This window comes from Asparagus officinalis, chromosome 9 (assembly GCF_001876935.1).
Source record: "Asparagus officinalis chromosome 9, Aspof.V1, whole genome shotgun sequence".
In the NCBI taxonomy this organism is placed as follows: domain Eukaryota; kingdom Viridiplantae; phylum Streptophyta; class Magnoliopsida; order Asparagales; family Asparagaceae; genus Asparagus; species Asparagus officinalis.
Window position 1 is genome coordinate 1,110,811 of NC_033802.1, and position 14,150 is coordinate 1,124,960.

At 36.7% G+C, this 14,150-nt stretch overlaps 3 protein-coding genes across 5 annotated transcripts in view; 2 read left to right on the forward strand and 1 right to left on the reverse strand.

Moving 5' to 3' along the window:
- Positions 578–1,739, forward strand: LOC109824112. The gene is made up of 2 exons (XM_020390636.1): positions 578–742; positions 1,318–1,739. The coding sequence occupies exons 1-2, from the start codon at positions 610–612 to the stop codon at positions 1,737–1,739; spliced, it is 555 nt and encodes a 184-aa protein (XP_020246225.1). The 5' UTR covers positions 578–609.
- Positions 5,046–7,457, forward strand: LOC109824113 (NAC domain-containing protein 90-like). Its single transcript, XM_020390637.1, has 3 exons — positions 5,046–5,256; positions 5,535–5,827; positions 7,161–7,457. Exons 1-3 carry the CDS (start codon positions 5,046–5,048, stop codon positions 7,455–7,457), a joined length of 801 nt encoding a protein of 266 aa, XP_020246226.1.
- The window catches only part of LOC109823948 (vacuolar protein sorting-associated protein 55 homolog), an 11,229-nt gene continuing 7,372 nt past the window's right edge, over positions 10,294–14,150 (reverse strand). For 2 of the 3 annotated variants that reach the window (XM_020390411.1, XM_020390410.1), the window contains exons 3-5: positions 12,077–12,116; positions 11,902–11,986; positions 10,294–10,817 (exon numbers count right to left, since the gene is read on the reverse strand). In XM_020390411.1, coding sequence (XP_020246000.1) covers positions 10,634–10,817; positions 11,902–11,986; positions 12,077–12,086 — 279 coding nt within the window. In that variant the 5' untranslated portion in view covers positions 12,087–12,116 and the 3' untranslated portion in view covers positions 10,294–10,633. The remainder of the gene's footprint in view (positions 10,818–11,901; positions 11,987–12,076; positions 12,117–14,150) is intronic. The other variant, XM_020390413.1, reaches the window with a different exon arrangement.

The following is a 14,150-nucleotide window of genomic DNA, read 5'->3' on the forward strand; positions in this document are numbered from 1 at the left end:
GGTGGACTTTGTTAAGTATATATATACCAACAGTCTTACCATCTCTCAAGGTTTTAAAGGGAAATTAAGGGCTGAATCTTACCAACAGTCATGAAGTGAACTGTTGTAGTTATGCGTTTTGAAAGAAATATTTAACTTTGGCCATTTTTGAGATAACCCCTCAACTGTTTCAATTCCACGAAACCCTCCTGAAATTTGAAGGGTTTTGCACACAACTCGATCCGTTTTATTCTGCTAAACTACTTGAAGATTTTTCGCTTTAGACCCCTAAGGTACGTAACATCGTCAAGTCTAACGTGTCACACGCCAAGGCTTACAATATGAAATTTATGATTTATAACTCGCGTCTTCTGCCGACCTTTCACCATTAATCATTTTTTTTTTTTGGGGATTTTGAATTTGATCAGAGTGACCTCTAGCTACAAAAATATTTGATTTAGCCATTAATAATCCAGATTTTCTCTTCTTTATGCCATCTACTCTTGTAAGCTCAACAACCCCCTCATTAATGTCTTCTTATCTTCTCATTAATGGCCTCTTATCTTTTTCCTTTATATAAGGTCTTGTGTGGGTCTTTCTAATAGCGCACCCTAATCAATCTTGCTCCCCATGGCTCCCCATTGTGCAGCAGTCCGTGTTCTCGTCCTTGTTCTCGCTCTTGCAAGCATCAATCTCTCGTCCTGTCAACTGGTGAAGGGCTCCGTCTCTTGCGTCGACTGCAATCCTCACAAAGATCTCTCCGGTGTTTTATCTTAATTTATCCTATTTCTTTTTTGATCCATATATACATCACCAAAAAAAAAAAATCCTCGTATGGTTTATAGGAGTGAGAGAATACCCCCAAAGGTTTTGAAAGCGATAATATTATCTATCCTGTTTTCAATTTCTAGTCAAATAATCATCACCTTTCAGATGTAATCGCTAACTTCTAATACAACAATGGTATATATGTTCGTGTAGGAGTACGTATAATTGTCACATTATATGATTGTAGTTTTTGCTCCAGGTTAATCTTGTAAAAATTGAATTAGCGGGGATCAAATGCTCACTTTTGCAACGCTAAGTGGTTATTTTGTCACGCATGCATTACCTTAGGGGAATTTTCTGTAATATACACTTTGAATTATTCCAGTAGAGGCTAAGAAAAAAAATTGCTCATTCATAATAAGACCCTTTTTTTTATACTGAAATTAATGCTTCTCTAGGTGTCTTCAAGTTATCTTGTTATAAGCTTGCTCATTAACACTGTAGTGGATTAAAGATGCTAGTATTCATGACAGAACTCCTCCTCCTTTAATTTTTTTTTGGTTAATGCAGGTGTGAGGGTGGCAGTTAAGTGCAGATTTGAGAGAAAATTAGTCTTTGCCTTAACCAACAACAAAGGAAACTTTGAAGCTGAGGTCCCCAAAAACTCCTCTTCACCTTCATCATCTCCGTTGAACTGCTATGCTATGCTACTGGGAGGTCCGGTTCAGCTCTGGGCTTTCAAGAAATCCATGCTGTCAAAAATCATAAAAGCTCCTGCAGGTTTGAGTGGCTCCTACAGCTTATCCACGCCCCTCACTTTCTTCATCTCACACCCTACACCAAAAGTTTTTGATCAAAGCCACAGCGACGATAAGAAGTCACCGGATTTTGGAGTTTTTCCTCCGATGGCTTTGCCTCCTCCGGCAAACTTCACCGGAAATATACCATTGATCTTCTTCTTCCCTTTCCTTCCTATCATAGGAGTTCCTTGAGCCTTCTTCATTATGTTATGCGTGCTTGATAATTAACTTTTTATTTATTTTACTAGAAAAACGTGGTGGTGCTAAGATTTCTATAGCTAAGCAGGCCTAAATTGTGCTGTGAACTACTATGGCTTCTTGAAGATTTTCTATCAGCTAAATGTGTTCATGATGTTATGTACGTCTTTTATATATATATGAAGTGCCTTAATAAAATTTCTGCTTGCTTTTGTCATACAGATTACTGTTTGCTGTGTTGTGCTCATTAGCCCTTAATTTCTCTTATGGGTTTGTTGTTAATTTGTGCAATAAAATAAATTGTGTATTCTCGAAAATAATAATTAATTGTGGAGTTTTCTTTAGCAGTTTTGTATAGCTTAATGCGCACTTTGTCGTCCCTTATATTTTTCGACTAGAAGAGGTAGGATGCAAAGATGACACGACCAAGATATTACAGTATTTAGCTAACTAGTCCTGAATGCCGTGCAAAGCACATCATATCCATTTTTTCTGCTACAGTAATTTTTAAATGCTAGGACTTTTTTGTTTAGCTACAGTTCCCACCTCTATTAAAGATTTTTAAAAATGCTACAATTTCCCGTGTGTTACAGTGATATTTAATTTTTCAAAATTGCTACAGTATCCAGTCCTCTGTTGTTTAATGCTATAAAATTGACTGTAGCATGAATAGTGAATCTTAGGATCTTTCATTTGTATTGAGTAATAGATAAGTACAAACCGAGTAGCGTGCAGTTTTGGCCTATAGTAACGCCCAATAGTACATTCGCCTAATCATCATAAATTCGATGGGCTGGGCCTGGACTAAGGAATGAAAGAGAGACCAGCAAATTGATTGCTCAAAACACAACTATAAACTTTGTTTTTCAGATTATTTCCCAATGATCTTGTTTTAAACATGGTTTCTTAAAAAAAAAATTTAAAAAATTTCTAGAGCGAGAGTGAGGAGTGAAATAATCAAGGTGTCCTATGCTCAACTAGTAGTAACAAAGTTCTAAGGCAGCGGCATATGAACGTATGCACATAGTATTTCTCTTGTCTAAAGAAAGCAAAACCCAGAGCTTGGAATGACCAAAAAAAAAAAAAAAATCACAGAGTTCCGAGTCCATGCAGGGATCATGAGCCCCAACTCTCTTTTGAGTTTTACAGCTGATCTTGCATGTCGTCTCTCCTTTTGATTCTCAGTATTCATTGAACTCAAGGTACCCATCGAGTACGTAACTGCAAAAATAATCACCCTCAACAACTAAGTATTATCAAGTTAATTTCAACAAGTAAGAATGTCTAGTTAAGAAACCATGATAAAAAATTCAACGTGGTTAACAAGCGAAGATGCCACGACCCTGGTCTTGCATGCGAATCGTTGACTCAGGCTGATGGGGTCGTGCCCTTGGTCCCCGTGGGGCCCAGCTGACTGAATGTTTTCCCTAGTTGACTTTTAATTTAATGTCGACTTCCCTCCTCCAACCAGCTGGGAGGATTAATTCTTGGAAACTGATCATTTGTTTTTTTCCAGATAACTATATAAGACTTATATCAGTTCCTTAAAAAATAAAAAATTAAAAATAAAAGTAAAAACAGACTATCAGATGATGGTGATTGTGAGGGGAGGAGTATGTGAAGATGCGTCCAATTGTGAGGAGAGGAGCATGTGAAGACGTCTCCAATGGGATTTGATGCGTTGATATATCCTTCTTCTTCTTCTTTTTTTTTGTTTTTTGGTGGCTGAGTACGTAGAACTCAAACCTCTTTTCTTGATTATGAGCTCTTTGGACCAATGTCACTCTCTGTATCAAAAAATTATCTTTTAAAAATACCCTTGCGGTTTCAACTTCTCTAATGTTGATCATTTATTTACTTACAGTGTTTTTGTGAATGCAACAACGTTATAATATCAAATTCGGCTCATCACATGAGTAAAAATAATGAGAAATTGCAGTTAAGCACCCTATAGTTTCACCTAAGTTGCACTTAAACGACCTCAAATTTATATACGACCTCAGATTTATATGTCTGCACTTAAATGCCCCAAAGTATTTACATAAAAAAAAATCCAAACATGGTTATATTTTTCCTAAAAGATGAAAATGTCCCCTCTATTTAATATAGCATATGAGTGATTTTATTATAAATGAAATGAACATAAATGTAGAGAAATAATATATCACGTGATAGGTCATTTAGGAATATTCCAAGAATCTTCTAACAATTTACTAACAGAGATTTTCAACTTGTAACATTTAGAAACTTTAGGGTATTTAAGTGTGTGAATTTACCAATGGAGGCACTCAAGTGCAACTTAAGTGAAACTATGGTGTATTTAAGTACAATTTAGCCTAAAAACAAGTACCAAATTATCATCTCATTCCAACATACCAGCATTCCAATTGACACTTGAATTCCCTAATAAACAAGAATTCAGATCCTCTTTACTATTAAAAAAAGGTAAAGACCGCTGCATTATATCAACTATTAATCATCTCATGTTTGGTTATGTTTTTTCCTTGAACGTAAATTAGGAATGAGCTAGTGAACTGATGTAAGAGATTATAATGAGGATTGGATCTAGAATAAATCACCTATATATCCACTAGATATACATGGGGAAATGGGGCGGAAACTACACTTTCTCATCTCAGTACCATGTTTTGAATTGTCCGAAGGAATTGAATTACGGCGGTCACACAAACTTCAAATGTATGTGGAATATATTAATTGCTTCTTTCACACTGCAATTTCCACAAGGGCTGAGCATAGTACGGCTTGGACCGAACTAACCGATCGAACCGCTCGATTTTCGACCGGTCAATGCGGTTGGTTTGTTACGTATTTTCGGTTCAGTGCGACCGTTATTTTTGTAAATCGGCATACTATCAACCCGACCCGACTTAGTTTTAAATGATTGAAAGTTATTCTCACTCTTCGCGGGACCCACCACGACGCACTCCTATCACACACAAGTCCCCCCCAATTTCACACCTCTTCTCAACTTTGTGGGCCCACCCACCGTACCTTCTAAAGCCCCAGGTTACGAGGCGCGTTCACAAGCTTGAAGCAGCCTTCAATGATGAATACCTATTTTTCGATCTTTTATTTTTCCTCAAAATCTCACAGTTCTATCTTCTCCTCTTGCGTTTGCTACGAAGGGAAACGTCGTCCCCTTACCGAGACCGAAATAACCGACCGAACCGGACAAAAATAATCCGATTCAGTTTGGTTCGGCTCAACCAGTGATCCGTTTCAGATTTTGTTTGACTAATTAAGAATGGTCCCTAGAAATGAAATCAAACATTAATTAAGATGAGCAGCAGCAGTGCAAAAAATAGTAATGCTAATGATGATGACGATGTTGATGACCGCCACCGTGCTCCAGGGTTTCGCTTCTTTCCTACAGAAGAAGAGCTCGTAGGGTTCTATCTCAGAAACAAGCTCGAGAAGAAGAGAGAGGAAGCTATGGCACGCGTAATACCCGTGCTCGATATATATAACTTTGATCCTTGGCAACTGCCAGGTATATATTTTTAAGCATGTAGTATATATATTTATGTTTTTGCACTAAATTAAGTTGATTCTATATATATATTTCGAGTTCCATCACTATGTATCTTCTTCGTTACCATTAGAGAGTATTAATCAAGAATATATGTTCATAGTTATAGAAATTTCATAAAATCTTAATGAAAGGTATCAGAAAGAAAAAGAGACCATATATGTTGACCCCATGCACATAGCTAGATACCTGGCCCCTATACACTAAGTCATGACATAATCTAATTAATTAAATTTTAGGAGGCGGCAATGAGGACCGTGGGCAATGGTTCTTCTTCTGTCCAAGGCAGGAGAGAGAAATCCATGGGGGGAGGCCGAGGCGAACGACCCCCACGGGGTACTGGAAGGCGACAGGGTCCCCGAGTTGGGTCTACAACTCGAGCAACCGAGAGGCTTGCAGGGTGATCGGAGCCAAGAAGACGATGGTGTTTTATACAGGGAGAGCTCCCGGAGGTAGGAAAACCAAGTGGAAGATGAATGAATATAGAGCCCTTCAACAGGATGTAGCCTCTTTGGCAAGTGGAGCTCCAAAGGTATGTAATTTAAGATTAATGTTACTGTAATTAGCTAGTAGATATATAAACAATCGCAATCTTGTAAGTTTTATGCACCAAAGTTGTGGGCACTTTTTATAAGCCTGGACTTCCCCCTTTAAAATTCACTTCAAATTTGTAACAATTGAACTCATCATAAATATATACTTCGAAGTTGTGGAGAGGATTGAGAATTGTAGTTTTACTCTTAACACTAAGGTATTAACTAGGTACGTAGTGCAACATGAAATATATAATAATATGGAGTGGGTACGTAAGCAAAGGATTATTTTGCTATAATTTGTCACAGAATAAGAGGATTAACTCATCTCACTCAATTTATTTATCCTTAAACGGGAAAAAAAATTATACGCTAGCAGCTAAGGTTTGAACTTACAAATTCTATATTGCATATTACTAAGTAAGACGAACATAATATATATCATGATATTGACGTATACATATATGTACAGCACTTTGCTATATCAAATTAATACTCCATTCTTATTGCTAAATAATCATAGTTTTCAAGCAATATGATAATGTAAAATGGTATTCTACTGACTACTCTAGCTACCTAGCAACAATAACAGTGTTGATGATACTTTAAATATTGCTCGACCTTATTGATTAATTTTATGAAGACTCTCAGCATCTTTTCAGAATACAAAATGATATTCCCTAATCATCTGATAGCTTCAGAGTTTTGTGTAATAATTAGAGGGATTTTAACATGGTATCAGAGCATGCAGTCTAAATTTTAAATCCCACTTGCTCTGAATTTAAAGTGGATTTTTTAAAAATTGACACCGCTGCAATGTGCATTCCAAGTTTCAGCCTATATATAATAAAAGCGCTCAACCTGCAGGGGTATTGTTAGAATATAAAACTATAATCATTGGCCCTCACCACAACTTTAGAGTTTTGGTGTAATGATTAGAGAACTGTAACACGATATCAGAGCAACCCATGTTTCGAATCCCACTAACCACGAATTTAAAGCGAATTTTTTAAAAATTCACACTGCTGTGCGAGTCCATGTTTCGGCTCATAAAAAAGGGCTTAACCTACCCGAACCATGTTGGAATATCAAAATATAACCCTCAATTATCATCATAACTTTAGAGTTCTGGTATAATTGTGAGAGAGATTTTAACAAGCCTATTTTCAATATTGTATAATGTGATACTTTTTTTTTTGTATTTTGTGACTCTACTCACTGCTGCACGAGCAAGGTAATGAACTAATTGTAGCACAACCTGCAAAAAGTAATACTTCATTATAAATTGTGTATATTGCTTATTAATGTTATGGTTGCCATGATTTCATGCAGCTACACAGTGAGTTCAGTTTATGTCGAGTGTATCTAGGCACCCTCCGGTCCTTTGATCGTCGTCCTCCGGTCACCACCGAGGCTGCTTCCTCCTCCACCGTGACTCCGCCGCCAGCCGAAGGCAGGAGCTCCAATGACGGCTCGCACTCCGGTTCCTCCACCGTGACTCCGCCGCCAGCCGAAGGCAGGAGCTCCAATGACGGCTCGCACTCCGGTAATGACGCCATTCATAGGTCTGAGGAGGAGGCAGAAGGCGGAGAAATTGACTGGGACTCACTGCTGCAGGATTGGGACTGAACACGATCAGTTTCCTTTTTTTTATTATCATAATAAGAAAAAAAAATTAATAAGAAAAAAAAGTAAGGGGTAGATTTCACGAGACCCTCGAGAAGTTTGGCCTGTATTTAGATGCAAAAAGTTTGGAAATGCCGCTTAATCTCAATAACGTTTACATTTTTGTGAATATTTTAAAGATAACATCCGGTGTTTTGTGATCTGGAAAGATTTCGAGGGTTAAGTGACATGTCTAGACTTTCTTGAGAGTAATCTAAAAATGTGCCAATTTCTCGAGGAATTTGAAAATTTTAGCCCAAAAATAAAATTAAAAATACAGAAACTAAGAAATCTTCAACAGAAGAGTCAATGTTCCAATAGAAATCATCAAGAACTCAGCAAGACTTATTAAAGCTTAGTTTACATATTTGTGACTTTCGTGTATATATATCTATGAACATAGTATGTAGTATGCTTATCTATTCTTATAATAATATGAACGAGACAACCACCCGCGGGTGGGACTCATGGTCAGCAGCTCTCCATGGGGGAGTGTATCTCTCCAGGCTATTGCCCGTTGTTGGTCAGGAGTTCGAATCCTCGTAGCCGCATTCACCTGGTTTCCCTTGGTTTAAGGGTGGGGACGGAAACCCGGGGTTTTATTGGTCACCAAATCCAGCTCAGCCCGTTGTATGCTCACCAGTTCGCGTCCCAGTGGTCCCCACGCTGCTCGCCCGCGCTCTGCCCGTGGGGATGAGCCCCTTGTATTAAGGGTAGCTCCTTGTAGGTGTGAAGGGAACAAGGAGAATCGAACCAGGACCGCTGGCGGAACTCCGAAGGAGTTAAAACTGAGCTGGAGTGACCAAGTTTCCCTTGTCATCAAAATAATAATAATAATAATATGAACGAGACATCCCCCACCCCCCACCCAAAAAAAAAAGTTTTTAGTGGTCTTGTTATAGTGAGATAAATAATTCCTCTAATGGCGCATTTCCTAAAAATATAGAAAACATGATTTCGTGCAAGAAATCAATTCCATTGCTTTCCACGCATTTCTTAGAAATGCTAATTCGTTGTTTGTTTCAGCTTGAAATTGATGATTGGAAAAGGAGAGCGTGTGAGAAAACTGATCTCTAGTTTGTTTCAAACTCAAAGAATAAGAAATCTGAGGAGGAGGGAATGACAGAGAGTTTGAGGGAAAGCAATGTGGCCTGATAATTAATAGGATTTTTTAAAGGAAAATACATCTTTGGCGCACATAACAATAATACTAACAATCAAAACTACTGCACATTTGGCGCACATGAGAACTGAACTCATACTCCGGGGGAGCAACATGACTTTTCTATGTGATCTACCGGGCTGCCCGGTTATTAATAGAATTGTGTCACCTTCCTGGCCAATTCCTTTCTAAAAATTAGGAATTGGATTTTCTTAGAATTGTGATAGTTTCTCCACGGTTTTGTGTGTCACATGTGTGTGAAACAAGTAACATCATAGGATTTCCTAGCTTTTCACCCAGTTTCCATTTATTTCGGGCAAACCAAACGGCTAGCCCTTAAAAAAGAAGGGAGTCAAGATCGTTAAAAAATGGCTTTCTGGTCCTTTTTTCCGCTGGACTTTCTAGTGAATTTCATGTTTGCACTTATCATGGAATATCAGTAACAAGAATTGAAGGAAAAAGGACAATTTGGGTCTTGATAACGTTGGAATTTTATGGACCAACGATTGGACGCACGTAAAGCGCACCTCAACATCAACGCTGAGTGTAGACACATGAATTCCTCTCAACCCAAAACAGTGTATGAGACGCGTGGTTTTTTTTTTTTTTTTTTTTTTGGGATTTAAATCAAAATTTTATTTTTGGAAACGAAATGCGTGGGAATTGAGAAAAAAGAGTTTTTTATGAAATGCTTGAGAATTGAGGAAAGAAGAGGTTTTCATGATGGCAAATTCCTTAAATAGTAGGTTTGAATTTGTTTTTGATGAGATGAAACGAGTATTTTATTTTTTTTCCTTAGTGTTTTCCATATTATTACATATTTACATGAATAAGGGACTTACTGGCATATAACATATTTTTTTTATATGGCTGCATGATAAAGAAAGGGTCAATTTCAAGTAACACCCCCTCCTCCCAAAACGTTGTGGGGTGTTGCACATAATCCTCGTAAATTTTATTTATCTCGCATAAACCTTCTAAACTAAGTGTGTCTCAAGAAACCCCCATAATCTTTACCTTAAACCTTCTAAACTATGGGTGTCTCAAGAAACCCACATAATCTTTACCTTATCTCACCCAATCCCCCTACCTGTAATTTGTAAATAACTAGAATGTTTTTGAGTGAAAAAAACCCTAAACTTTATCATTCGTCATTTACAAGCAACATACACTCTCCCCTAAAATTTGAGTTTTTTTTTTACCTTAAGAAAATTTTAGTTATTTGTAAATTTCATGTTTTTTCCTTTTTTTGTGCGCACGCATGGGAGGAGGGTTTTTTTGGGGGTGGGGGTGTTGGGGAAGGTCCTATGAGAAAAGTTCAATTTTTAGGTCTCGTGAGACACCCCGAAGATTTCGTTTTTTTTTTTTTTTTGTGTGTGGGGTGTTGGGGGTGTTATGTGAGATAACAACACCCCCGAAGTTAGGGGGGTTTTGTGAAATTAACCCATAAAGAAAAAGAAAAATCAGTGTTGTAGGGTAGATTACGATGATGGATTAGCCCCATAGTACAGCTAAGCTTGAATTGTCGCCAGTTGAATATTACAGAAAAGTTTTATGCTATCCCAAATTAAAGGAAGATCGTCAGGCATCAACTACCAGTCAATGATATAAACAAAGACAAAATCAGTGACAATAACATAAAGGAAAAGAAGGGGGAAATGTGGTCTTTCCTTCTCATTCAGTCAGAAGTTTGGCACCAGAAACAGAACATCAAGATCAGACTCTAACCTCAACTAAATTTATGAAATCCAAACTCAGGCCAATTATGAAACAGTATGCAGCCTATGAACAGCTTCATATTTCTCAAACCAATTATTACAGGGTAAGACGTATAAGATTTTTTTTTCCCCATCTTTCTTCATATGAGCGCAGCGAAGTTACATGAGAGTATATGTACAGTACAACACATGGACTAGGTCGTCTCCTTTTCTCATCCTACGATCAGTTCTTCTCCCTTGGAGATAAAAGCTACATAGTCTTACCAATCTTCGTCGAGACTAACTCTGTGGAAACACAGAACGGTGACGACCAAAATGAAGAAGGACGTAAACTCTATGAACATTGCTCCAGTCTCGATCAAGTGGGCGTGTCTGAGGATCACAGGAATGGCTATGCTCCCCACAGTGGATGCACCAGTTAGGAATTTAGCAGCATTTATCCAACTGTTAAATTGTAACAGAAACTATTAGAAATGCTCAAGACAAGTATTATTCTTGCTTTGGTATTGTAGAGTATGTCTTTTGAGTGAATTTTTGTCAATTTGTTAAGAAACTGAAGCCATCGCAGAAACTTCCAGTAGTCGTTGCCCTTGAGATATTGAAGTGACGGGCCCCCATCAGCCTTACAACAGGTATCCATCCAGTCTCCATCAGGAATGCTTTTTGCTTTTGTTTTTTTTTTGGGAGACGAGGGACTAGTCTTACATTATGAACTCATATGAAAGGAGGAAGAAATTACGCTATGGGCAGGAAGTTCTCCATGAGGTAGAGAGAACTTCATTATCACTGTGTAAATTAATCTGTGTGTCTAAGGCTCGAGCCTATATCGATGAATCGCGACATAATTAAAACCTCCACATGGAGAAAATGGTGAAGAGGCAGGACTTGCCCATATTGTCGTCAAAATAGTTTGAAATAGTCAATATCTTACATCTACCCACTGGTACAGTTCTGCCAAAATAAGTTTCCCTTTCTACATAGCCCTATAGAAAACTCTAAAAGGACTTATACGGGCAATTACAAATGCTTTAACAACATATAGTTCCTACTGTTGGAACACGCTCCTCAATTTGTAAGCAGCAACAATCCCCTTATTTTAGGTTATTTTGCCCTTACAACATTTTTTTTTAGATTTGCAACAACATTCAACCAAACAAATATATTGAAATTCGGATATGATTGAAAAAAAACGGAACTTCAACTACTCCTATCCAAACACACCCTATACATTGGGTTTGTATTCAACCCGGTCTTGATCGATTTAGTGATTGGCAGTTTTCTAATAAATTTTCCAAATCATAAATGATTTTGTATTTCGCACTTGTTTCGAAAGAATGGTCTATTTTACATCTGATGGAAAAAAATAAATAAATGCTGATGGGTGAACTTAATTAATCTTTTTCTCCTTTTTTCTTTGAAATATAACTACTAAACATGGTATTACAATCTTCATGTGCAAGGGAACTAAAGATGGACATATATCAAAGAATTTTAAATCAGTAACATACTTGAAATAAAATGCACTTACGCTCCACCCTCATTGCTGGTCAGGAACTGAGTGGACCCACCTCCAAAGAACAAACAGGGCATAGGCACCAGCACATACATTAACGCTGAAGAAAGAGAAACAGTGTAAAACATTAGCATGTTCGTAAAACAGCACGCCGGAAAGCCAAATGCAGCTTCATTGATCTAATGTTTACCTGATAACATCGGCCACCAATTGTTGTACAAAGCACAAGCCTGTCAAAATTTGAAAAGTTTCTAAAAAATAAGACTTTTCTCTTAGCTAATGAAAAATGACAACTAACAGAAAGTCAGACATCAATGCTTGCGATCTTCAAGTTTGTGACATACTCTCACTGAAACAAACTCGGTCTAACTTAAAAGAAAATAAAAAATGCAGCTTAATGTTTTTAATCTTCAGATCAATAACATGGTTTATAACTAGGAAGACTTGCTCATGATACTATACAAATAAAGACTTGCCCAAATAAGCTTCCTCGCAATCTGCTTTTTTATAGATATGGCAGACGTTTCAAGGTGCATTTGTTTCAACTACAACAACAACAACATTATCATCAAAGCCTTTATCCTAAATGTACATGAATCATATTCTTCCATTTCATTCTATTATAGGTCATCTCCTCCATGAAGTTAATCATAATCATGTCCTTCTTAGTTGTTTTTAACCAAATTCTTTTAGCTCTAACCCTAGATCTCCTAATCACATTAACTATATACTATTACTTTTCCTAACCGGTGTACTAAGAGGTCTTCGTTATACATGACCAAACCATCATAGTCGATTTTCTCTCATTTTATCCTCAATAGAGCAACTTCTAATTTACTACGGATGAACTTATTTTTATCCTATCTTCTAGTGTATACCCACAAGACCAACACAACATGCTCATTTCTGCTACACTCGTTTTTTTACACATGTTACTTTTTTAATTGCCCAGCACTCTGATCCATAACGCATTGCTGGTCTTATAACCGTTAGTTTCATTATTATTCTACGATTTCATAAGACTCCGGAAGCACTTCTCCATTTCAGCAATCCCGATTTGATTTGATGGACAACATCATTATCAATCTCACCATCATGCTGAATGATTGATCTTAAATAGCAAAAATGATTACTTTCAGATATTTCTTGACCATCATATATACTATAAGCTCTTCTTTTTATTAGTTTTACTAAAAATGTACTTTAGATATTCTGCTTTTTTTCTATTAATTCTAAAACTTTTAGATTCAAGAGCTTGTCTCCACCTTTCTATTTTAGAAATTATCCATCTAATTTCGTCAACTACCGCTATATCATCCGCAAATAACATGCACCATGACATTCCATCCTTAATCTGCCTAGTAAGTTGGTCAATAACCAATGCAAAAAGATAAAGACTTAAGACTGACCCTTGGTATAAACCTATGATAATAGAAAATGACTTCTTTTCTTCATTAGCTATTACTCTAATTATTACTCTATCATACATATTTTTAATCACATTAATGTATACAGTAGATACATGTTTCTTTTTTAAAACTCATCATATTACCTCTCTAGGCATTCTATCATAAGTTTTTTCTAGATCTATAAAACCATATGTAGATCATTTCTCTTCTCCCTATATCTCTCCATTAATCATCTCAAAATATGTATAAGTTCCATAATTAGTCTTTGCTCAATTATCTTCTCTCAAAGTTTCATAACATGACTCGTGGATTTTATACCACGATAATCTGAACAATTTTGTATATCTCCTTTATTTTTGTTTAACGGTATCAAAGTACTAATCCTTCACTCATCCGGCATCCTTTTTGTCTCGATAATCTTATTAAATAATTTAGTTAATCATCCTGAGCTTATATTTCAATGATATTTACAAACTTGGAAAAGGAAACCGTCATGTCTTACGACTCTTTCACTTTTTATTTTCTTTAGAGCATATTTAACCTCACTAATCCTAATTTTTTTGACAATATCTATAGTTTCTATCATTCATTGTATGGTCAAATTCTCTATGTTGCTCATTTGTTTGGTTATCATTAAACAATTTATGAAAGTAACTCCTCCACCTCTCTTTTATTTTCCTGTTGGTTACTAGAACTCTTTGATCTTCGCTTTCAATATACCTAATACATATCCAAATCCCTATTCTTCCTTTCTCTAATCTTAGCAAGCTTATATATATATTGCTCTTCTTCTTTAGATTCTAACTTCTTATAGAAATTCTCATAAGCCTTGTATTTAGTCTCACTAACCGTTTT